This window comes from Poecilia reticulata, chromosome 8, assembly GCF_904066995.2.
Source record: "Poecilia reticulata chromosome 8, P_reticulata-male-v2, whole genome shotgun sequence".
Taxonomy (NCBI): Eukaryota; Metazoa; Chordata; class Actinopteri; order Cyprinodontiformes; family Poeciliidae; genus Poecilia; species Poecilia reticulata.
In genome coordinates this window covers 12,567,270-12,592,927 of record NC_088837.1, presented here as the reverse complement: position 1 = coordinate 12,592,927, position 25,658 = coordinate 12,567,270, and the positions used below count along the sequence as shown (strand labels likewise).

Here is a 25,658-nt window from a genome sequence, read left to right as displayed (position 1 = left end):
CTACCAGTTTAATCCTTCTATAGCTGCCATCTTTCATTTATTTAACTTCTCCTTTACTTTTACAATTGTTGTACTTCTATTAAAAGGGCTGGTTTGGTTTGAAAGATTGTTTTACGGTGAATGATGACCTAGTTATAGCAAACTAAACTAACTAGACAGGCATCACTGTTCCACAAACTCAGGATGTTTCCTATCATTCCTATTTATATCGAGTTTCTTTTGATTACTTCATTAATTCTATACACACTAACCATACAAACAATTTTGACCAAATAAAAAAAAAGTTGAAAACATTAAACATGGAAAAAAAAAATAGCTGCACATGGCTTCATGATGATTCCTTCAAAATTACAAACTGAAATAATTAGCAGTAAATATGAATCCATTAAACAATTTATAAAACACAAAATGTTCTCAGTAATAAAGTTTGCATTTTTTGTTTATTTGTCCTTGCTTAGGAAAAGCATCCCCACAGCATGATGCTGCCACCACCATGGGATTGCATTGGTAAATGAAATCCAAATTCTTACAAGTTAACGTCTCATTCCTAATAAATGTGATTTGTTCAGTAACAAATAAATATATGAATGGAAAAAAAAAAATCAGATGTTGATGTCCAGCATGAAAAGTATTTTATTATCAAAAATCACATTTTGATTCCTTGGTTTTTATATACAATACAAAAAAAAAAGCAAAAGAAGAGCTATGTTTTAAATATCGATCCTCCCTCATGTCTCCACGGTTCCTTCTTTGACGATAGCCATGGCCAGATTCCTGGCCAGAGAGAGTCTCAGGAGCTCCACTTTGGTCTGCTCCACATCTTCCTCCTGAAAACACAAATGTGCTTAATTTAAACATCCAGCAGACATTACTTCGAAGACTCTAAAACAGCTGGAGATTGAAGCTTTAAGCTCTCCAAACATTTTAGGACTAGTGTGTGCATTTTTAACGTTGGAGAAAAAAATCGTTTGTGTAAACGTGACGATGAAAAGCCGTCTCTAGTGTTTGTCATACAAGTAGAGTAAAAAGTGTACCTGCATTGGTCTTTCTCCACCAGCAGCTGTGGTGTCTAGTGAGGAGGTCAGTTCCTCTAAACAGTACATCAACTCGTAGGTTTGGTCAGCAGAGAAGATGACCTGAAAAGAAGAAATCAAGGTTTTCTAATACTGCCATCAGGAAAGACACTAAAACTTTTATTTTCATTTCTCCACATCAATCTTGAAGTAAACACTTTCATCCACAAGATGATAGGGAATAAAAATCTATGAGGCTAAAACGTTTGCTTCATGCAGCAAGTATTAGACCACTTACTAAGACTTAATGTCGTAAGTAGCAAACGAAGGTAAAGTTGTAATGTAGCGAGATGCATGTACGACTTATTTAAAAAAATACTGTGGGGCTTTAAGAAAATAAATAGTAATAATGAATTTATTAGCTGAACAAAACTGCTGTTGCCAAATATGTGTTTCCAGTTCTAAGAAAGGGAATTTTTTTTATTTTCAATGTCTTATTATACCAAACTAAGTATATTTGTTACATCTCTATATATTTTGACTGTATTTTGTCCTTGTTACGATCGGAAGACAGAAAAAAAATCCAACTCAGAACCAAACTTAATCTGTCACTACATCTCTATTGGAGCAGCTCCTTGCACCATAGATCTAGAGTGTGCAGACATCCAGGATGCTGACTGACCTCCTTCTGCTCCAGCAGCGGCAGAGCGTCGGTCAGCAGAGTCATCCAGAAGCTTCGGGGAGCAATCTTTGCCGTCATGAGCGAGAGCAGCAGCTTCGCGGCTTCCTTGAAGTGCTTCTCGCCGTACAGTTTGTGGAACTCCCTGTACTTCCCTGGTGCAAGAAAAACAAATCAGCAGTTTTACAACTATTATGTGATTTTTTATTTTTATTTTTTTCTGTTTTGATTCTCTCTCACACATGGGTAAACTTTGTGTTTGAATGGGAATTCAGGGAGATGTTTCATATATTAAGTACCTTCTATACAGAGTTATAAAATAAGCTGTTGAGATTTTAGAAAATCCATGTTTCCACAGAAGAGTTTATAAATGGTGCCTGTCAGGCTCAGTAATAGTGAACGCCACAGAACATTAGGCACAACGCAGCTCTGATCTGGTCGTCAAAAAGAGTTTCTTTGTGCGTCTCATGTGACCGTGGAAAGAAGTGGGAATCTGTCCGAGACCAGAACTACTCACTGAATGTCCTGTCACAGTGTAGCGTGAAGACCAAACTTGTGAGTGACACGTGAGCCTCAAGAAGGGGGGAGATGTTTGATGAATAAAGGTGTTGGTTTGAGTGTTCATACCGAGGAATGTGAGCCTGTCGCTGAGTAGCATTGCTGGACCCAAATTATCAATCAGATCCAAATCAGAAAAAGTCCCTTTGGCACAGTAATCCTGTAGGAACCTAAAGAAACAACAACACTGTCAGCTATGAATACTTTTGAAAGACGTTATAATCCATAAATATAAAAATGTATTATAATCAAAAGTGAAATGCTTAAAGCAGGAACCTCTCAGAAATGAGGGTGGCAAAGGCGGCGTCTTTGGCCCTGATGCTCCAGGACAGAGCAGAGCCCAGTCTGTTGTTCCTCAGAGCTCTCATAGCCATGATCTTACAGATACTCCGCACTGAAAGAAACAAAAGGAAGCATCGAGACTGAACTATACCTGAAAATAAATTACAACTTCCTGTTTTTATTTGAGCTAGAGGTGCATACAGTTGTACAAAGGAAAGGCAAAACGTTACCTTGCTCTGACATCTGCCTCTCCTCGCAAATCCGGAGCACTTTGAGTGCTTTCCGTTCGGTGTCTAAAGGCACGCGCTCGATCTGCAGCTCGAGGCAAGCTCGCCCCAACTCTGGACAGTGGTCGAAGTAATCCACAGCGCACTGCCAAAGACTTTCAGGGTAGAGATAGACATTTGAAATATATCCAAAAAAACTCTTATTTATGTGTTATGTGAAGAAGGGAGGGATGAAGGAAAGAAATGAGAGCAAAAGGAAGAGGCGTATGAACTTTAAGGTTGAGTCTAAACATACCTGTGATGAGTGAATAAACCTGAGGCATACTCTAACAGGAGGAACTCCCTCATATTGGACCCGAAGCTGAACATAAACAGAAGCGCATCCTAATATTAGACCAATAATGTGTGTAAACTTGTCATCTCCCAAACAATTTCACACGATCAAGCATCCGTACTTTAGATTATGAGACTGGAGGAGTTTGCAGTGATCCAGCAGGTCTGTCAAATGAGCCACAAACCACCAGTTGTTGAGAACAATGCTGAGGGAAAACAAGAAGTTAAAAGAAAAGTCAAACTCCTGAACGGTTTGGTTAAGTTCTGTAAATCGATATCATCATGTCATTCTCTCACCTGCAGTCCTTGATGACCAGATAGATGTCAAACTCAAAGGCGGCCAGAAGGATGCTGTCCAGAGGCTCCTGGACGCTCCTCGAGTCCAGGAACATCGTCAGGCACGACTGCAGCGACCGCAAACACACAAGTACCATGAAACAAGCACACAGCGGCAGGGAGAAACCGTGCCAAGCCGCGTACAACAGGCTGTACCTGTGCATAGTAATGCAAGTCAGTCGGTTTCACTGTGGGGTGGCTGTAGAGCAGCCGAGTCACAAGAAAGTGATACCAGGTGCTGAGCAGCTCCTTCTGCTCCAACAGAGTGTCTTCATCACCCACCAGGATCTAAGAAAGTGACAAATCATTAAGAGAACGGGTGAAAAATGTCTTGATAAATGGAGGAAACAAAGAACTCAGGAGCACAGATGTGGATATTGTTAAACTATCTGAATACATCATCTCAAAAACAGCCCATAGTCTAATTTCTGAGAGTATTTTAACAACTATTACTGAAGGATCCGAGTGAAAAGGCCCGATGTGCACACTCTGACCTTGCAGATGAGCTCCAGGTGGCGGTTGCTTGTAAACGTGTTGTCCTTGAGGTAGCGGTCCACCTCCTCGTGCCAGTTCCTCCACTTCACATCAAACTCTGTTAGTGTCTGCGTGCCGCCAGGCTGAAGGCAACATTACAGAGAATGAATTAGTTTATGCAATGACATCTGTTTTACTGATAGGAAGAAGCGAAAATTAACACTATTCCTAGTGTTATACACAATGTAGAGTATATCATAGTGTACTTGCGTTGTAAAAAGGCATTTTGCTGAGTAAGCCATCCATCAGCTTGTACATGTTCCTGGAACCTGGCTGTAGTGTGGCCTGTTTGACCAACATCTGTCTGGCTTCTTCCAACCTGCCCTGCAGAACATAACTCACCACCTGCACACACAACATGTGACAATTGCAATTTGACTCTGCTATGTTTTTTTTCCTTTTAGAAAAGAGAAAAATAAGTTTGCTGGCTATAAGAAAGAAAATCACCACACCTTGAAGCAATAAGCGAAATCAGACCTGGTAGAGTTTGTTCGGTACGTACCACATTCCAGTAGTCACGGTGCTCTGTAGGACTGTCGCTCTGCAGCACATCCTTGGCCTTCTCGTCGACATCAGCCTTGTGTAACCTCACCCAGTCCAGAAGATGAAGCAAGAGAGAGCCAGCTGGGAATGAGCAAAACAGTGGAGCATGTTATTTCATGACAAAAAAAAATAAAGGAGCTTAGGAATAGAAATTAGACCCACCAGGAGCAGCATCGATAAAAAGCACTTCGCACAGATTCCAGATCAGTTCAATGGCCAAAAGAATAGAAACCTGTGATAAGAATGACAAAAAAGCAGAGGTTAGATGAATGAAATAAAAAACATCGACACCTGAGAGGAGGTAATATGTGAAAGCCAGGTGTTGACATCTGTCTAACAACACAAGTCAAATTTCCTGCTTTTGGTCAGTGAGGATTATCAGTCATTTCTATTTGCAAAATGCCAGAACATGATAACACATCAATTTGTGTCTCAAACATTTTGAAAATCCTTCCGCAATCTTCACACAATAGTTTGCTTGAATTCTGGTCCATTCCTCCAGAGCTGATGTAATTGGGGCAGGTTTATAAGCCACCTTCATCACACAAACCTTTCTCACATCAGCAGCAAAACACGGCTTTAACATGATGCTGCCACCACCATGCTTCACAGTTTTTGAAGTAAAAAGTTTTCATTTGCGAAACTAAAAAACAGTTGTTTTTTTTTCTTAAAAGAGAAAATTAACATTTGAACAACCCATAATGCAACAACCCACTATATATTCAGGCTACAAATGCAGCTGATACATGCCTGATTTCCATATTGCGTGCCCATTTCTGTATCTCTTGTAGAAACTGCAAAAATAAAAAAAATCCAATTGGTGAACCTCAGGAAAACACGCACTATAGCCAAAACTGTTTTAAAAATATATTTACAATATCTTACCTGCAACTTGCTGAAGCTCCTCCATGCAAGCCCGAATCACAGATCTGTAGTTTCTACTGATGCTGACGAATCTATAGAGCGTGACAGATGGGTTTCATACTTTAGATTGCATATCATACAATTACTTACATTTTTTGTCGCCTTCTACAGTGAGAGAGGACTAAATAGCTATGTAAAACAAATCTGTAAGGCACTTACTGGGGTCTTTTGCTCTTGCTGGGGAGGTCATCTTTGATTGTCTGCAGTCCAACAAAGATGTGATGCGACTCATTAAACAGTTTGCGTAAAATAGGAGAATTTATGTCCTCATCTTTTCTGACTTTGTGGATGAAGGAGCCACCCGGGCCTGACAGTGTTGAACCTGAAGGACAGGACCCAAAGTGGTAAGAAAACAAGCAAGAGTGTGAAAACCTACAGAGAAGCGTGGCTTTACAATGCCTTGCAAAATTAGTGATACCCCTTTAAGTTTTACACACTTTGACAGGGCACAATCACAAACGTCCATTTATATTATGTGGCATGTTAACACAAATTAGTGCACAGTTGTAAATGAAAAGCACACATGGTTTTCAGCATCCTTTGCAAATAAAAGTGTAGCATAGATTTGCATTCAGGCCCTCAAGTCTTATATCCTTAAATAAAATGTAGTGTCACAAACTGGAATGAAGTGCTTTTAAAGACATACCCCCCAAAAGATTTTGGATTCAGATGCAGCTGTGGTCAAAAGGGAATAAATAAAGTACTAACTTGGTGGAATAAAAACGCAGGCTACACTTTTAAATTTGTATACTTTTTTACTTCACGTTTCTGACCAACTTTGAATTGGTCAATTACATAAAATCCTAACAATTATTTTTACATGGCAATATGCAAAAAGAAAATGAAAAAAATCAAAGTGGTGTACAACACTTTTTTTTAAGAGGACATTATACAAACTTACCTGATGGTTTAAAATGTGTCTCATAAACAAGGATATCTCCAGGACCCCAGGCAAATCCCATATGCTTCCCATGTCTGATTCCTGGTATATTCTGTATTTAAGCAACATATAAATATTAGAACGGTGCAGAATAAAGAAGTAAGCCTTTAGATGTAATGCTTGAAAATGTTTTCCCAGTAAAATATAAAAACAACACAACAGCATTCAAAAAAGGATCTTGCACTAGTTTTTTGTAAGCTTATTTCTTAGAACAATTAGCCCTTAAGAGTTTGCCAGCATTTTTCAAAACTTTGAACTGCTTATTGCACTCTCGTTATTGTTTCCCAATAATGTTTTCAATTAATAAAGCAAACAAATATTTACTCTGAATACACATTGCACTTTAAATGAATCAGAAAGCACAGCTTAGTTATGTTAACACCCATTGCTATTCGTATTTACTGCCTGAATCCAAAACTGAGTGTCGATGTCTAGCTAGCTTGTTAGCATTAAAATGCTATCTGGCTGAAATGAGTAGGAAAAAACTAACCTACAAAGATAACTTACAGTGACCGTCGGCTCGACGTCTACTTCCTCCATCAGGGAACAGTGCCTCCGATCTGTTACGTGTCTAAATTACGAATAATTCAGCTATATACATGCTATTAAACACATGTGGAGTGTTGTCCCTTTTCCGCGCCTCTCGTTCACTAATAAGCCGCCGGTGCGCATGCGCGAAGGCTGCCTTTCTCATGCCTGATTTTTCCTATCGATCGTGTCCTCAGGGATGGTTATTTTTTATTTTTTTTATTCCGCAAAGCGGCAACGCAAATCATCGTGATACTAAAGTTCCAAAGAGTCTGTACCAACTTCAAGAAAGGACATACATAGCTTAATGTATGTTATTAATAAAAGAACACATTTGCGACAGATTGGACCTATAAGAGTGTTGCTCTAAGTTGATCATTCAGATCTTGTTTAGAAGGTGGAACAAAATGGCCATTAGAACACAGTGTGAAAACAAGAATAACGTCATGTAGCTAGTCCCTACACATTTATGACGCTGTCTAATGACTTGGACTGGGTACTACAGCACATATATGTGTCTAGCAGCGTGATGAAACGTATTTTGTGGCAAATCTGTGCATATAAACCGAGAAAGCAAAATTAAGCGGGGGAAAACATCGCTGTGCGCGTGCACGCGAAACAGAACCTCTGTAACGCGCATGAGGGACTCTCCCGCCCATGTCCATGACTGCGCTTTAAACCTCGTGACCACACCCTTAGCCACTAAACGCAGGGTAAGGTGAACGCGCACTGACACAAGGTCGCGCACGTCGGTCAGACTTATTTAAACGGGCACGAGTACGTGCGCGTACCCGTATTCTTTGTGTGGCAGCGTAGAGAAGCGCCAAAAGAGTGACCATGGCTGATGAAAAACCAAAGGTGAGTCTTTCTGCTGTTTTACCGAAAATTACAGCGTATTTTACCAGCGGTGTGATTTAAAACCTTAAAGAAAAACGCTACAGTTCGGCACTTTCTATTCTGGCTGTTTGGAAAGTTGCATCCTGAATTTGAACTATCAGCTATACCTACTTTGATAGACCGGAAGGTATGGGAGCGCGCATCATTCACGCGCGCATATCGTTTTTTTTTTTTCTGCTTGTTCACTCAGTGTGGACCAGACCAGCTGGTATCATCCTCAGTACGGCCAATGTTTGTGTTCCCGGTGGCTTGTAAATGCAAAGCAGTTTGTTTCTGCACTCAACAGAAAGGAAGGAATAATGATATGACATTAGATGATAGTACAACTGCTCCTGCATTTGTGAGTGGCATAGTCGACATGTACGGTTGTTTATAAACACTACAATATTACAAGTTGAGTTTATCAACACATTGTAATTTCGTTTTACATTCTGTTGTTACACAAACTTTATTTTACCATACAGCAAAATCTACAACTTGATTAATAAAAAACAGCAAAATAGATCTCTGTGGCCCAAATGCCTAATGATTTTACCTCTGTTTTTATAATTGTTTACAGCGCCTTGAAAAAGTATTCATGCCCATTTATATTGTTTTATGGAGTTGTCAGCAAACTGTTATCTTCAGAAGTCAGCAAATTTGTACAGTCTACCGTGGTGTTATTTATTCTCTGAGTTTTGCTCTGAGTATTGCTTCTCGGTAAAGCCTTAGGTTTGATAGAGAACAGTAGTGAATATTTATGAAGACTAGGGCTGAACAACATTAGGAAAATGTTAGTATATATGATATTATAACCCATATTTTCTTCGTTAAACTGTTTCTTTGTCCTCATCACAAGTGCCCCTCCATTCTCCCTAAGTTTTCTGATCTGATCTACATCAACTGCTGGCATAAATAATGGCTTAAGTCGACCCAGATTGCCAAATATATTATTGGAACTAATGCTTTAGATCTGAAATGTTATGATATATGCTACCAAAGCATCTAAGCAGTCTTGTGTAATTCCCATACTGAAAACACGAATATGGTAATAATTGCAATTTTATATATTGTGTAGCTTTAGAAAAGACCAGAAGACGTATAAGTCATTTTCGTATTAGGATTGTGGAGAAGTGCAAAGCAAGATTAGGTTTTAAAGCATAATCCCTAGTCCAACAAGACCAAACAGCTAAAACAGCTAAATCTCAGTTGAAAGTTGATGTAAACAGATGCTCTCCATCCATACTTATAGACCTTGAGCTATTTTGATTTAAAAATAAAAGCAAATATTTAGTCTCTGAAGTGTAACTCTGGGAAGTTCATACCCCAAAAGACTTGTAACTGCATCAAAAGACGGTTTTAAAACATTTAAACTCGGAAAGAGCTGAAAAAAATATACTGCTAGGCTTCTATTTAAAAACAAACATTTAAAACCTTGCATCATTAGCCTTCTCACTGCAAACCTGAGTGGGAGGTTAATGATGCACCTGCTCTGTCTTATTAAACCGTAATGCACAACTTTTACTAACAATGCCTCTTAATTCCTATGTCTCACCTCTTTTTTTGTCTGCCCTTTTACACAGGAGGGCGTCAAGACAGAAAACAACGAACACATAAACCTGAAGGTAGCTGGACAGGATGGATCTGTCGTCCAATTCAAGATCAAAAGACACACACCGCTCATCAAACTCATGAAGGCTTACTGTGAGAGACAGGTGGGCAAATAGCCTCTCGGATGCAACAAATTGTGCAGTTGCTTTTTTGTTACCAGCTATTCTCAACCAAAAACATGAAATCATACGACTGTTTACATTTTTACCCAGAGACTATTTACAGATCTTTCATATTACATACATGTATATTTAATACTGGGGATAATCATTTGCTAGCCACATCTAGAGATAGAATATCAAACTACTGGATGTCATTTAAGGTCAACATTAACAAAGATTCATAGAAGTATTGTGGTTTGTTGTGTCAGTGCTGAAACCTGTGAGGTGCTATTGATTTAATTAACTGCACCTGGACTTTTTCTGGTATATTAAAGGATTTGTCAATGGAGAAATGTTGGCACAGTAAAGTGATTATCGTCAGGTTATAAGTGTTGTGCAGGGTTTCACTGAAACCACATCTCTAAGTTAAAGGATAAACATAGGGACTTGTTTCTGTTTTAGAACACCACCACAAATATATGCACTTGCCAAACTTGTTTCAGAAACTAAATAGTTTAGCTATGATTTTTAACCTTTGCACAACACACAAGGCACTTATTCACCTTGAGGTAAAGGTTCTAATTTGAAATGTTAATTTTTGTCACAATAATCATGTTAAAATATATTCATAAAAACTGAGAATGAAGGTTTCCATTGACTTTAACTGACTTAAGTTAGAATAAGGAACCATTAAGATTTGAAGGCCATCTTATAGCAAAATACGGTCATATCTGATGCAGCTTACTTTGGCTCAAATACAGAAAATTAAAACCATAAAATTGACCCATATTTTTTATATAAATAGTAAACCATTAGTCTCATGCTTTATGTCTATCCTTGTGTAGACCTGAAAAGGTGCAATCCAACATTCATGCAATTTTGAGGTCAGGCACTGATGTTGGACAGAAAAAGCTTGGCTCACGTTCTCCACATAAATTTAATCCGAAGGTGTTCTGTTGAGGTGAAGCCAGAACTCTGTGGAGGCCAGTCAAGTTTCCTCCACACCAAACTTCCTCCTCTATATCTTCATGGACCTTTCTTTATCCACTGCATTTCACCCATGTTGGAAAAGGAAGGGGCCGTCCCCAGAGTGTACTCGCACAGTACGGTGCATGAAATTGTTCAAAATATATCAAAGTGGTGAAGAGTTAAGAGTTTCCTTGACTGCAAGTAAGGTGCCAAGTAAAAATGTAACCCTACAGCAGTTACATTTTTATCTGACCTGCTACCCAGTGAGTTGTCACACTCTAGAAAGTAACGGTGGTGTTCTAATCCAAACCTACCCACTGTTTGTTTTCATATCACTAATTAGAAGTTAGTAGTATTTGAGCCTAATGAATAAAGGAACTTGTTTCAGCTGCAGTTGTCATGCCTAAAACTTGACACAAACAATTCAAAGCATCAGCGGAGACGGTTAACATAAGGGGAAGGGAGTTGTCTTTGTTGTGAAAAAGTATAAACATTTTTGAATAAAAGACCATAAAGAGTCCTTTGTCACTGAACCAGGTTAACTATCTTAGATGTGTGCAAATGGGAATTTTTAACTGCTACCTCCCATTACTATTATGTTTCATAGAATTGTATTGTGCTTGGTGAGCTGATATAAATTGTTCTGCCCTGCAGAGCTTTGAATCGTTTTGCCTCCACAGACGGTGGAGGCAGTGTTTTCTATGGTTGTTACTGTGTAGCTGTGAAATCTTTGGGAATGTGGAGCCAAATCATGCAAACCCCACCCACATTTATTACATTGTTGTGTGTTTATTGTAGTAAAATATCTTTCTGCCCTTTAAAGGTCTTTGATTACTGTCTGCTTTTACACCAACTTAAGCTATTGTACGTATATAGGATGCAACTTAAGCAGGATCTGCTAATGAGGAAACTCAATGTGAACAAGTTTTTTATGCCTTCCCAGGGACTGTCGATGAGGCAAATCAGGTTCAGATTTGACGGACAGCCAATAAATGAGACAGACACACCATCACAGGTAAGTCTGAAGGACAACCAGAATAACTCAATTATCTGGAGCATTTATTAAATAAAGAAAGAACTGTATAGTGAGCAGAGTCTCGTTGCCCTGATATACAAGTCATCACACTTTGAAGAAGGAAAAAAAAAATCAACACTTTTCTGCTCTGGCATGTTGTGGGGAATAAAGACCAAATATTTCTTGCTACATTTCCTATTAAGAGTATATTATTGTGCTCTTTATTTCCATCGTAGGATTAAAGTAACCCAAACACACACACACAAAAAAACTAAACAATAAATAAATCTAATTGCTAGACATGTCTTTGGGTTGCAACCTGCCCTCCATTCTCTCTTTGCTCAGGTCATGGGGTTGACATGATGAGCCTTAACGCCTCAGGCAGTGGGAATGCACCAAACTCACTCTCAGTTGGTCTGTTATGTTGAATATGTCTCTGCAGACAGATGCCACTTACACTCAAGGCAGCTTGTGGTTGAGGTCGTCATAAATCATTATTGTATAGTTTTGCAAAGCGAGGCATGTCTGTCATTGCATGGTGTTGTCACAAATGGCCAATGCGGCTTGCTGGTTCAGTGGCCAGCATTGCTGTTTGATGTCTGCAGACCAAAGAATTGATGTTGTGTAGGGCAAAGGGTCACCCTGAGGCCACGCACTACATAAATGCAACCTTTTGACATTTGGCTTTTGCTCTCATGTCCTGTGCCTTAGCACGGTTTATACACAGTGCCTTTGAAGTCACTTGAAGCTTTTCACATCTTGTCACCATAATATTCCCAAACATCATATGTTCTGTTTAGATTTTGTGTGGTAAATCAACACAGACTGCAACACAGTTGTGAAGTAGAAGAAAAAGATTACCTCTTTTTTCACAATCTCTGCCCTGCAGCTGACTCCGCTTTACTTTGGTAACCTTCTACTGAGTCTAGTGCAACCAATGGTCTTCAAAGGCATTAAGAGTGTAATTTTATTTTTAGTATAGATCCAGCTATTTTGTGATGGTCTCAAAGGTTTGTTAGAAAAGATTGGAGAATAACCAGCATTGCGAAGACCAAGATCTGGGAGAGAGCTTAGAGAGAAAGCAGGGTTGGGTGATTAAACAATATCCCAGAGCACTATTTAATTCATCATCTGTAATTGAAAACAATATGACACAAGTGCAAATCTGGCTGCCCACTTAAATTTATAGGCTGAGCAAGGGGAGCACTAATTAAAGAAGCATAAAACAAACCTACAATAACCCTGGAGGAGTTAAAGAGAATAATCCACTACTTGTTCTTTTTATATATTTGTGCGAAAACGTTTTCAAGAATATGGGAACCAGGTTACAGCTCATGCATGAGAATATGTTGATGGGACACCTACTCATCACACAATCCACAAATCTGGCCTTAATGGAAGACTTTCATTGTGAAAAGAAAACCATAGAAGCTGACAAGAGCTGATGTGATGGAGCTAAAAATAAGACAATCATGGAAGAAAACCTGTTGGAGGCTCCAAAAAACTTTAGACTCAAGCGGAAGTTGACTTTCCAGCTAGAAAATGACTAATACAACCCAGAGCTACAATAGAATATTTTAGATCAAAACATCCTCATGTTATCACCTAGTCAGAGTCCAGACCCAAATCCAATTAAAAATCAGTGCTAAGACTTCTGCTTAGTGTTTACCAGTTGCATAAAATCCTAACAAAATAGAGGTTTTACGTCGCTGTAATGTGAAATTCATGTGACACACGTTTAAATGCTTTTCTTTGCAGTTGGAAATGGAAGATGAGGATACGATCGACGTGTTCCAACAACAGACGGGAGGTCTGATCTAACCAACCACAGCTGCCACCTTTTCGCTTCCGACATGACCGACTTCCCTGGCCCGTTCACACCCAGCGGCTGGCTCTTTGCAACTCGTCTAACAGTCTCAACTTAATTCTTGCAGAAGAGGTTTTAATTTCTCTGCTTCACAAAACTGCTGTAAAGAATTTCTATTCATGCCCCCCCTGTTACTGTTTTTTTGTCTTTGTACATAAATTACACCCTGAAAACATTGTCTTTTTTTTTTTATTTTACTTCATGCTGTATTGTGGTAAATTTGTCGGAGAATCCATCCCAGTTTGAAGGGTTTGTTCTGCATACACTCAGAAAGATATTCAGGGCAGGTAAAAATGAAAGTCATATGAGCTGATTAAATACTGTTGTGCTAGGCTTGGTAATTGTCTAGCAAATCTGTTCTTAAGATATTCAGTTTTGGGACCGGCTGTCACTTGGTGAGCAGTGCGCCCACTTTGGGAACAGGAATTGGTTGCTGTTTAACTCTATAATCAGATATTAAAAAAAATATTATATACTTTTTATATTGAACTGGATGTTAAGAATACTCATTTCACTTCACCACTTCAAACTTTGGGAAGGCTGAAGGGATGTTTCAGTTAAATATACATCTGTATTGTTTATTAAAATGCCTGTTAAAATAAAGTTATTGTCTTTTTTTTCTCCCCTCCCCCCCCTCCCCCCGAAGGTTTACTCATTTGAATACATTTTAAAATCTAAGAATGAAATTTCTTTCCGGAATTTAATTGATGTTTGTATTTACTCTGTTATTGCAGTGAATTGTATTATTTGCATAGCAGTTTAAAATCTTTATTTGAGTGGCTCCATGGTTTGTGTTACAAGTACCACTGGATCCTTCTATTGGTACTTTTGCATAAGTTATCGGCGAGGTAAATGCAAACAAAATTAACTGCATCACTAGTTCCAAGAAGAAAATGACCTTTGTTTAATCATAGGTGCAGTTTCAAGAGCTATTGTGGCCTCAAGTGGACCAAAGTGAAGCACAAACCAGAACAAGTGACTACTTGTCTGTTTATATTGGCATTTGAATTGGAAATTTATAATTTGTATTCTTATACACAGTAGAGCCATTCTTGGCTTGAATATTAATGAGTTAGTGAAAGATTCCATGAGCTACAAATCGTTGGAAGAGCAAACACACATTTCTCACTGAAGCTATCTACATTTTGAAGTCCAGACCCAAGTTGGACTTTGCTACTCAGACTTACAATTGTACAACTACATTTTATTGTTTTAAGAGTTTTAACTAAAGAAAACTAAACTTTGAAAATAATTCAATGAGTAGTGTAAGTTTTGAAGTTTTCCCACTAACTATGGCACCAAAATCCAGGATGACTGCCTTGCTCATAAACCTTAGTGATAGTTGTGGCAAAATAAGTTTTAGTTCCACTTACGACTATTTTAGCACACACAGGCCAGTATTAACTCATTTAGCTATGAAGTTGTCACAGTGATTTGAAGATACATTTTCCTGACATTACTGATTTTAGTTTGTGTTGCTCATAGTTATCTTGTGACTATTGAGGGTTGGAAAACTGGACATTTTCAAAACTAGAGACTTGTGGATATTAATAGAAATTAAAAGCAATTTATGGGATTAGACAGACTTGGAGTTAAATATATTTATGGTTGCCCTTAGAGTTATGGTTGAGGGAAATGCATATTTTAGTATATTCTTGATTAAAACAACTTCATGGAAGTACATTCAAATGTATCATATTCTGCAATGACATTGACATGGCACAGTGATTATTGTGGGGTCATAGGGGGGGCACACCCCCTATATGCATTGTGGGTTCTTTCATCACATCCACAGTTAATTTCAAGAACCCTGTTCTCTTTTGGGGCAAAATTTGGAGTCCAACCTAGATAATTTTTGACAATCCATTGAACTGCACAGATTTAAACTTTTCAAAATAAAGTTTTTCAAAGTTTCAAGTGGTCAGCTCAGCTTGAAAAACTGGTTTTATGCAGTATTTGCTTTGCAAATAATTACTAATGGTATAATTGCACACTCATACACTCTATTAAAGACAGCCCAAGTACCACCAACAGGCACTTGTACCAGAGTTTGAGAAACATGGATATAGAATATGGCCTCAGGGATGTGGGCTGCCTGGTCACTGACGCTTGCCACCATCAAGAGGTTTGACCGTTGCACCTCGTATCCAATGAGAGTGAAGTACTGCGCTTTCACATCCAATCAGAGCGCGTGATTTGACTGGTGGGCTGGTTCTAAACGCCTGGCACCGCAGAAGCAGCGGATCTGCTCTTCGTATGTTTTTTCAGTCTCGGGTGGAGTCTACATCCCGTCGCTTCTCTGCGGGCAACGAGGAGGATTTCTTTTTTTTTTTATTAGTTTGACTGCTGCTTATAACCCGCCAAGACATTGAAGCAGCTCCTCGAAGATGACGACGACCACCACGTTTCAAGGGTTAGACCCCGGTTCTAAAAGCAGTTCCAGGTAAAAAAAAAAAAGAAAAATAACATAAAACAAAAAAGGGGCAGTTGAATATCTTCCATGGAGGAACAAAAGGAGTGGGATGTGGGGAGAAACCGTTCGGCTAGCAGACGCCTCTTTTCTGGCTTCGTTTAAAGGCAACCCGCTAATGGTGGTGGTGAAGGATATAACTGGATTGAGCTAAACTGTCACATAGACTTGCTAATTGAGTTAATCTTACTGGGTCGCAGAAGCACCATACCCTTTAGCCACCATAAGTTAGTTTGGTTAGCCTGCTGTGTAGGCTTTGGGCACGAGAGCTGGACTAAAAAAAGAAAGAAAAGCGAGATTTTTTTTTTCTCTTTTTCGTTTGAAGAAGTGGACAAACCTTAATAAAATCTGTTTGTGTTTTGAAGTTTCAGCTAACAATTTCTCTAATTCCTAAATTTGTTGCTCTTTGAAACTAAAGTGTTTTTTGCTTTCTGTATTTTCCCCCACATTCTTAATAGTGTATTTTGACTGCTAAAGTCGGAGCATGTGACTGACTAGACTTTTTGTCTGCATACCTCTGTCTTTGATGTGATCTAAGTGAAAGAAAATAAATTTATTCTTGATAGTTATTTTTTTAAAATCTTTGTTTATGAATGTGTGCTTTTTTGTGGAAAAAAAGTTACGTTTTTCTTTTAGAAAAGAAACACATCATTCTTAAAGCATGCAGTCATTCCTTTCCTGTAAGTGATGCATGTCTGGATGCATTCCTCCCCCTTTGCAGTAAAAAGAGTTGCTACCTTTCTTTACTTTTCTATGGCTCCAGGGTACATATATTTGTCTATTTATCTTAATTTTGTCAATATTGTTTGGGCGTATACTTGTCTGGGGTGGGCTCTGAGACTGCAAGCTGCTTTTGAGTGATGCAGGGACTTGGGTGGGGGCTAACTAAGCCTGTAAATCTTACCTTAGCTCTTTGCTTTTGGTCTCTAAAGCCCTTTTTTTTTTTACACAATCTGCTGGTCATTTCTGTGGCTGTGTGTCCAAATAAAGATCCACAGGGCAGTGAGTTTAACAAAGAGGAGAGATCTAATCTTTGTAGGCCATCAAAGACCCTCCTACCCCTACCTTATCAGACATACCATCTTTAGCTGTGGAGTTCCTGCATTTGCTCACAAAATTGCCCTCTTGCTCCCAAGCAGTTGATTATTTTATTGATATTATTTGCAGTTTGGGTCTAGGGTGGGGTCATCTGCCATGCTGCTAACAGCTTTCCCCCTCTCTCATCACAATCCATGTGGAAACCATGAGCTCATCCTCTTTTGGCCTGGAGGTGAAGTCTGGTTTAGGCATTATTGTCGCAGTCCTGTGTGTGTGTGAGGGACAGGGAAAAAAAGGGGGGAAAAAAAATTTCAGCGAGGAGCTGCGCAGCCATGACTCTAGTTGATTTCCTTTGTATGGTTTGAGGAGGTGAGGTGTTTGTTGGGCTCCCATCTGCCTGCTTGGCCTTTTGGACAGCTGCTCTGTGTGTCAGCTGGTGGCTTCAGGGACTTTGAGAGGAGAGTTTGCTGAAAGAAAAAAAAAAAAAAAAAGAGGGAGGGGTCCGACATGGGCTGTGCAAGCAGATTGGTATCTGTCATCCACCCCAACTGTCACGCTAAACTTTGAAGGCCTCTCTGAAAAGGGACCTTTGCTTTTTCTCATGTGTCGATCTCATAGATTACCGATAATTCCTCAACCTTCAATTTATTGCCTCTTGTTGTTGGGTTTTGAGCCAACTGGAAACACAAAATTTGAGTAAATCTCTTATTAATAACGACGAGCTCCTACACATTTTGTGTCGGTGCAAAGAAATCCATACTAAGATGCGGCTGCAGCTAGCTTGCTAAGTCTGCGATTAGAGGCAAGCGGAGTCAGCTGCAGGGCAGAGATTGTGACTGACTGACTGAGCGGCTGACAGCCGCGGCTTAAACTCATTGGTTGCTCTCTGTGTTTGGTATTTTTATGAAAGGGTATGGGGGGGAGTCTGGGCATCCTCATGCTTTATTTGTTTATTGAGTCATTGATTTTTGCACAGCTGGTTTTTGTTTGAGATGTTACGGCCTCCCGTCAAGACTATTATTACAGTCTGTTTTTAATTCCCAAGGGTACTACGGCCGCCTGGTGGGGAGTCCAACTTCTCTCTTGGCACAGATGAAAACTCAAGCCCCCAACGCAAGAACAAGATGGCCTCTAGCATCTTTGCAGAACCCGATGACCCCCATGCTCATCGAAGGAACAATCCACCAAGTAAGTTGATCGACTATCGCTGTGGTTTTGCATGCATCTTAAACAAAGATGTGGGAGCAAATGCAGTGCCTTATAAAAGTGTTCATAGCCCTTGAAATTAATATTTTTTTGTCAGATTATAACCACAAACTACAATGGACTTGGCACGATAGAACAACACAAAGAAGTGCATTACTGTGAAGTGGAAGCAACTGGCACCAAAGTGTATACACAAATAAAATATGAAGAGTGTGTTGTGTATGTTTTCAGACACTTTGAGTCATTTTTTTTTTAGTAGAACGACCAACAGCTGCAGATAAATATTTGGTAAGTCTTTACTGGCTTTACATGTAGAGACTCAAATATTTACACATTCTTCTTAGCAAAACAAACTTGGAGAGATTAGATGAACAGAGTTTGTGAATATCAATTAAGTCTAGACTTCAACGTTTTGACTCATTTCATTATGAATCGTTTTCCTGCTGGAAGGTAAACCTGAAGTCGCTTGTTGCCTTGAACATATTACCCCATAACTCCAACTGTCTTCTCCTCTATTTTTGACTTGCTTCCCTGTACCTGCTGAAGAAAAGCATCCCCACAGCAAGATCTCCCCACCACCATGTTTCACTGTAGTAATGATGTGTTCAGGACGATCTGTCGTGTTAGTTTTACCACTTCAACATTTTGCATGTTGGTGAAAACGGTCAGTTTTGGTCTCTTACACGGCTTGTGGCAAGTTTGAAACAGATCTTCTTATGTCTCTTTTCTCTTGCCACTCTTAAATAAAGGCAACATTTGTGAAATATAGGACTAATGGCTCTCGTGTCTATTGGTTCTTTCACTTGAGCTATGGACCTCTGCAGCTCCACCACAGTTACCATGCTTCTCTTGGTTATTCGTCTAAATATTTGCACTCGTAGCCTGGGATGTTGGCTTAAGTACATAATCTTGTGTAACTTTGTTTGTTCCATGTTTTCTGTGTGTGTGTGGCGATTGATTGAACAGTTCTTTGAGACGTTCAAAGATCAGCTGCTATAACCTAACTCTGCTATAAGCGTCTCTACAGCTTTCTCCCTGACCTGTAAGCTGTGCTCTTCAGTTTCTATGAAGCTGTTTGTTGACTGTTCTCTAGCAAACCTCTAAGACTGTTAAACAAATCATACAGAGATTGAACGGCGGACAGTTCAAGTCTGTCTGTTATTAATCTAGTGACTTCTAAAAGTTGCCAGACTTAATTTTAGGGCAGCAGAGTAAAATGATCTGAATATTAATGTACCAGATTTTTATTTAGTAAAAAAAAATATATATATATAGGTATTATTTCCCTTCCTTTTTCTTGTTGTACACTTCTTTGTGTTGGTCTATTCCATAAAACCCGAGTAAAATGCATCAAGTTTTGGCTGCAATGTGACAGAAAAATAAGAAAAAAAAAGTCCAGGGGAATATATAGTTTTGCTGGGTACTGTAAGACGCAGACTGAAGGCTCATTTTGCTCATCAGAGGGAGTTTCCCACATTTGTTGCAGCCAAAGGGCCCTGGAGTGCTGGCACCAGGGTAATTTGAAGCTAGGCTTTGTTAAATAAAGGCTGTAGATCAGAGCCAGCAGTGGAAAGACAGGAAAACTGTATCACTTGGTGAAAAGCATGGCCTTCCACATGGAGAGGGGAAGTGAATGCAGCAGAGGATAATAAGGCAGCAAAGGGCTGCGCTCAAGGTCACTGCAAACTTTCAGCCACGGAGGCTTAAATGTGATCTGACGTTTATGCCTTCGAGAGTGGTTTGAAAGCCTGGAAAGTTTCCGTCATTATTCACTGTTCAGCATGTGATGGGTTTCCCTTGCCTTTTGCCAGATGATAGTTGTTTTGAGAGAGAGAAAATTTCAGTCTTGACAAAAGTGAAATGTCCAGAATTTTCCGTGCACAAACAAGAATCTGACCTAAAATCGCTCCTTTTCGTCTTAGACAGCTTGCAGCTGATTACTGTAAAGCCTTTTCCTGCCTGCATTGTTTCACTTGGGGCCGTGTCAAGTTTAGAGGAGCTCCTCAGACTTGCCCCACTTTAGCGCACACAACTGGAAGAAGGAGAGGAGGAGGAGGATGTTGATTTTATTCGGGGGTTATGGTAACTTATTGCTCGGTTTACAAGCACCGTTCTCAGTCTGCGAGGCTTCTGTGTGAACACTCGTTTATCTGGCGTGCAGCGCTGTGCGGATTCCATGGTAAATAATCAAATGTGCGTTTTATAAGGCCTGGATATGTCTCAGCCATCTGGAGCCATGTTACAGCCAGTCAGGAAGAAGCTGCAGAAGTGCTCCAATCTTTTCCAACCAACAACAACGGGGGGAGGAGAAAAAAAAAAGAAAGCCATCCAGTTTGTTTTTAAAATACTCCAAGAAACTTTCTATTGGTTTATTGATTAAATGCAAGTTTTAGAGCAGGAGTGTCGCTTATCCCAGCACTTATAATTGGTAATTAATTTCCCATAACTTCCTGAGTCTTTTAAATTGATTGACGATGAAGGGAAAGAAGGAAGAGGAAGTCATTTTATGAGAGTTGCAATACGTTTGACGGTTCACTTCTACCTAAGTGACTCTTTGTGTTCGGCACGGTAATGGTTAGTATTTCAGCGTTTTATAACTCCAGAGCCGGTTGGTATGTTTAAGAGCCCTCAGCTTCTGCCCACATGACGAGCGCACTCTTAATAAGAGAGGAAGCAAAGACGGGCAGCAACCACACAATTGCTTTTCCTGTCTCCCTGCTTTCATGCGTTTATGCCTCGGACCCATGAGATCCATAAAGTTAAGTAGGATGCTCTGTTTCGTATGATCCATCAATCTCTTCAGTTTAATCCTCTCATGCTTCACGTTTGTTGCCTAACGGGCAGTAAACTGATCGGGCTCAGAAATATTGAGTTCTGAACGAGCCCCTTGTCGGGGTATATACTCTTTGTGATGATGCACTTTACTCCATTAACAACAACAGCAGCGGCCTCTCGTCTGGCTCTCTGGCAGCCGACGTTTTCCCGGCATCACAAAGACAGCTTGTCCCCTCCCCGGCCCTCTGGATGATAGTGGTGGCCTTATGTGGCCTCGGGTAGCACCGCCTGTTGCTCCACGTCAACACGGGGGTTTTAACGCCCTCCTCTGCAGGCACCACATGAGGTTATGTGGGTCTTGGCGCTCGCGTTGTCTGTCTGGACGCCTTCCACTCCGTTTCAGATTTGGTGATGTTTCCTTGTTGGTTCCCAGCGATTTCCAGCGTGAGGTATTTCAGTCAGACGCTCTTGTAAAGCTGATGTTTTTTTCCCCCGTCAAAGCTGAGTTGATGAGACTTGCTGAGGGACGTGTAGCCTCGTGAGCTGGACATGTCTAGTCCTGGTTTGGCTTTGTTGCTAATTGGATTAGTCGCATATGGTATGAATCTGCTGCTTTAAAGCCGTATTCGTGTTTCCTGTCTAGCTTCAACAGAAGCGCTAATCTGAACGTTTCCCACACAGTTTTAAGTCGTTTTTTTTTTTCCCCCTTTTTTCAACATCCAGCTGGGGCTCCCACAGGAACTCTGTGCGGGGAGCCCTCGGCCCCCCTCAGGAGGGTCCAGCAGCCTCTCCTCTTCCCCAAGAACCCCCAGCCGGAGCTGACCACCATCCACAACTCCGGAGCCGCCATGATCTGGAACCAGAGACGAGAGGTACCCGTCATTTACAGCGATTATTCTCTGTTTCCACAACAGAACGGGAGCCTATTTGGGCCCCGGGATCACAGATGAAAATGTATTTCAGTGGAAAATGTAGTCGGAACGGGTGGCTTAATTCGTCTATTTGAAACTAATCCACGTTTTCAGATAAATATACGCTGACATTTGTAATCCCAGCAGAGGTTTGGTTTTTCACACAGAGTCCTCGCTGTCAGACATGGAAAGAATTTCTTAATAGAGCAGTCTGAGTGAAGACTGAGACAAAATCCCTCCAAGAAAATAAAATAAAAGGGTAGCAAAATCCAGAACGTCTTGCAAAAGTATTCATGTTTCTAGAAATGTTTTCACACTTGTTTTATTTAAAAATGAAAATGCACATTAGTCGGTCATGTAAATATGCCAAACTTAACCCATTGTGTTCAAAGACTTTTTTTTATCATGATATAACAAGCTTGAATGTTTTTTGCATGATAAACCAGGAGAAAGAAGAGCTTGATTGTGAAGTGGAAGAAAAAGGATACATGGTTTTCATTGTTTGTTGTATTGTGGCTTCCTGAGTTGTTACTTTTACTACAGCAGCAATGAACTCTGTTAATGTTTTGAGATTTGTCCTCCATGCTAGTTTGCAGCCTCTGCATCTTATTACAGTCATTCGTAGCATCAACATTTGACAAAATTACTGGTTGATTTGCTTCAAGCCAGATGGAAACATGCCTAAGCGTCTCATAAAAGTTGGACAGAAACATAACTATAGAGACATACAACCATGCAATCACACACTCATACCTAGGGACAGTTTAGAGAGACTTAGGGAAGTAGGAGGAGCACCAGGCAACATGCAGAAAGCGTCTGGGCCGGGATTCAAATGCTACCAACTGCTCCACTGTTTAGCTATATCATAATTATAATATAATTAAATCATTTCAAAATAAGCTAGGAGCAAACACCACGACACAATCAGTTCACAAGCCATCACCTTCCAGTTGATATTGGCTTTAAAAAAACAAAACAAAGCATATTGTCATGTATTAATGACCAGTCTGATACTATTGTCCCTTCTTTTTCTGGCATTTTAGGGTGAGAACGGCCAGGAACAAGTAAACGATGGTAAGTTCGCTGACTTCCTCAGCTGTTTTTACAAAACAAAATCCTTTAAGTGTCTGTCACAGGATGGCTGTGACTAAACAGCAGGGCATGACTTGGATTACTCAGTGAAAGGCTCCATGGTGTACGAAAACACACCAGGTAATTCTACTCTTCCTGCCCCTTCAATATCAGCTTGTGGCGAGTTGTCTTGTCTTTATTAGGGGGGAAAAAAACGGGATTCAACTTCTCCCTTTCTGAGTCAACAACACATGATTTCTTTGATGTGGTTTGTTCCTGTCATGATGGCACGGAGTCAAGCAGCTGTTCTTTGATGGCAGGCTTTACTTAGCATGAAAAGCTTTTTATTAATCACCAGGTGCAAGGTTTGAACTGAGTGGCTGGCTCCTCCCGATAACAACAGGGGTCTGCAGCCCGGTTTGAATGAAAATATTGAAACTAAAGCTACCTTTGTTGCCTTTATGTGAAGTATTTCCTCTGCGTTTATGTTGGCAGCAAATTTCAGGTTATGAACACAATCCAACTCCCGTGTTGTTGGTTTTAACCGTGTGCTAGCAGGAAGCGATGACTCAGAGCAGACAAGTCAGACACTTTTAGAAAGGTCAAATATCAGAACATCTGCGCCCTCACTCACCGTGCAGTGCAGTCCCACTGTCTGTGGCAGAAGGCCCGATAACTTAGAACGAATACAGTTGTCACAGCTGCTTCTATTGCCTTTCCCCTGTCAGGCCTCGAGTCTGTTCTGCTTTTCAGAACGATAAAAGTGATGACAAACGGTGTTTACTAGGCATGGACTGTTATAAGAGTCTCATGGTTTGATAACGTAAATAGGAATTTCACATGTACTTGCTCAGAAATGCAGAACAGAAACTAATTGCTTTTAGTTTAATTAGAAAAGCAACCATAACCATAGTAGTGCATAAATTAAAGATGGATTCAGCACAATAATGTCGTCTATACCAGAAATCTGATTTGTTTAATAGATTTAAGGAAATAATTGGGAGTAAATACCTGCTAAATTTAGTAGTAAATGAATTAAACATTTTTATTGTGCACGGGATTATACAGTTTTAATTGATATTGATAAGTCAAGCGGTCTGTTGCTTAAGACAGGCCGCTAATGTAGCTTCAGATTAGCATTACATTGACACGCTTTTCCACTTTCCACACTGGTAGTCTTTAAAAACTGGAAATATTTCCAACAATTTAGTTGGAAAATTTTTTGTTCATTTGTTTTGTAAACAAGAGAATATTAACGTTAGCCTTCTTTCAGCTAGCTTACCAGCAGAGTGCAGCAACTGGGCGGAGAGAGGCTCTCCAGCCTGTCAGCTATTCTCTGGTGTCTTTGTTCATCCCCTTGACATTTTATCCTTCCACTCAACTTTTTATGATAATTAGAGAATACAGTCTCTAATTATTCAACTACTTTAGAAGTGACCATATACTGGTCAGTCTAAATCATTTTTTAGACTGTGAATAACTCCAGACTATAATTGTATCGACCATAACGCAGCATTTCTATATCAACCTAAATGCCATTCAAATTGAATAAAACATGCGTAAAATATGTCAAGAATCTACAGAATAAGCTTCACTTTTAGAATTAAATTGCTGCAATCCGTCAACTTTTGGATAATATTCTAATTTAGGAAGGTGTGTCTCTACTTTTACACCATGCTTGGTGTGGAAAAGCAGCAGCACTTCAGATAAAAAAAGGAACTCAAGGCCTCAGCATGGTTTGCATGAACGCTTAGGCAAAGCTGCTCACATACAAACACTCTTATTCATGCTTATTTCTGGGTCAGCTCTGTTGTTGACCAACCAGCTGGCCTCTGGAGTCACACTCTAAACGAAAATAAGTTTGATTTCTCGCAAATAACTAAACCTATTGTTTTGTGTTTTTGATTGAATTATTCAGTTTCAGATACAGTAAATCAACCATCAATGCTCTTTTTGTTTTTCACAAATTTTCTGTCTTTTGCTCTTTGAACATTTAATGTGCACAGAGGGCCGTAAACTGACCCTAAAGGTCAACTTCTGGTTAGTCAGCACTGATCTACTCGTATCAGCCGCCCATTACAAAACCAGTACATCCTTCTGCCACAACACGGCAGCAGTGGTAGACCAGCTGTGGTTTCGAATGAATGTCTGGAGCACATCTTCAGCCGCTGCTCTAAATTATATCTTCTGTAATCCAATTAGCAGTCTGGTCAGATTCGGTTAAACTTTAGCCCCCTGTGGTTTCTTATTGTTGCCGTATCTGCAGAGAGCCCTGAAGATGTGGAGGGGGAGCTGGAGGAGCCCGATCAGAAGGAGACGTCACAGGCCCCCGCCCCGTCGGGAGGCGCCAACGCTGCCGCGGGCGGCCGGAGAAACCCTCCCGGTGGCAAATCCAGCCTCATCCTGGGTTGAGACGACTCTTTTTCTTTTTTTTTTTATATATATTTTTGTTTTCATTCAATCACTTTTTTTTATTTTTTGAAGATAAAAACACCCCCTGCCACCGTCTTCCTCCTCATCAACATGTCACCGTCTCTTCTTGTCCTCCTCCCTCCCGTGCCGTCACGTCCATGGACTCTCGTGTCCTCTCACTCCACCCTCAAACCTTTTGTTTGATCCTTTTTTTTCTATTGAAAGAAGAAAACTGTTGACAAAAGCACTTTATGTATCTCCCACACCCCTCCCATCTCAGCCCATCCTGTAGAGCATCGCGCCTGCTGGGAAAGGCATGACATGATTTTAGCTTGTCCCTCATTCCTTCCTCCGTTGTAAATGGTAAAACAAAAAAAATAACTAAAAAAGATTTGATGTGTGGATTTCTAAATACAATAAAGATTCATATGAAATTGCA

General features: G+C 40.0%; 3 protein-coding genes across 3 annotated transcripts; 2 read left to right on the top strand and 1 right to left on the bottom strand.

Moving 5' to 3' along the window:
• Positions 1 to 615: 615 nt before the first annotated feature.
• On the bottom strand, positions 616 to 7,059 carry nup85 (nucleoporin 85). Its single transcript, XM_008416852.3, has 19 exons — positions 6,877 to 7,059; positions 6,331 to 6,421; positions 5,589 to 5,751; positions 5,391 to 5,461; positions 5,256 to 5,299; positions 4,668 to 4,737; positions 4,465 to 4,586; positions 4,173 to 4,307; positions 3,923 to 4,045; positions 3,585 to 3,716; positions 3,390 to 3,496; positions 3,215 to 3,298; positions 3,055 to 3,120; positions 2,763 to 2,914; positions 2,527 to 2,644; positions 2,320 to 2,420; positions 1,696 to 1,847; positions 1,035 to 1,136; positions 616 to 827 (listed from the first exon to the last, which is right to left on the bottom strand). Exons 1-19 carry the CDS (start codon positions 6,907 to 6,909, stop codon positions 729 to 731), a joined length of 1,965 nt encoding a protein of 654 aa, XP_008415074.1. The 5' UTR covers positions 6,910 to 7,059; the 3' UTR covers positions 616 to 728.
• A 543-nt stretch (positions 7,060 to 7,602) lies between these two features.
• Positions 7,603 to 13,939, top strand: LOC103469280 (small ubiquitin like modifier 2). The gene is made up of 4 exons (XM_008416853.2): positions 7,603 to 7,755; positions 9,357 to 9,488; positions 11,398 to 11,469; positions 13,228 to 13,939. The coding sequence occupies exons 1-4, from the start codon at positions 7,735 to 7,737 to the stop codon at positions 13,288 to 13,290; spliced, it is 288 nt and encodes a 95-aa protein (XP_008415075.1). The 5' UTR covers positions 7,603 to 7,734; the 3' UTR covers positions 13,291 to 13,939.
• Positions 13,940 to 15,556: 1,617 nt separating this feature from the next.
• Positions 15,557 to 25,658, top strand: jpt1 (Jupiter microtubule associated homolog 1). Its single transcript, XM_008416854.3, has 5 exons — positions 15,557 to 15,779; positions 17,890 to 18,032; positions 21,549 to 21,697; positions 22,780 to 22,810; positions 25,074 to 25,658. Exons 1-5 carry the CDS (start codon positions 15,724 to 15,726, stop codon positions 25,217 to 25,219), a joined length of 525 nt encoding a protein of 174 aa, XP_008415076.1. The 5' UTR covers positions 15,557 to 15,723; the 3' UTR covers positions 25,220 to 25,658.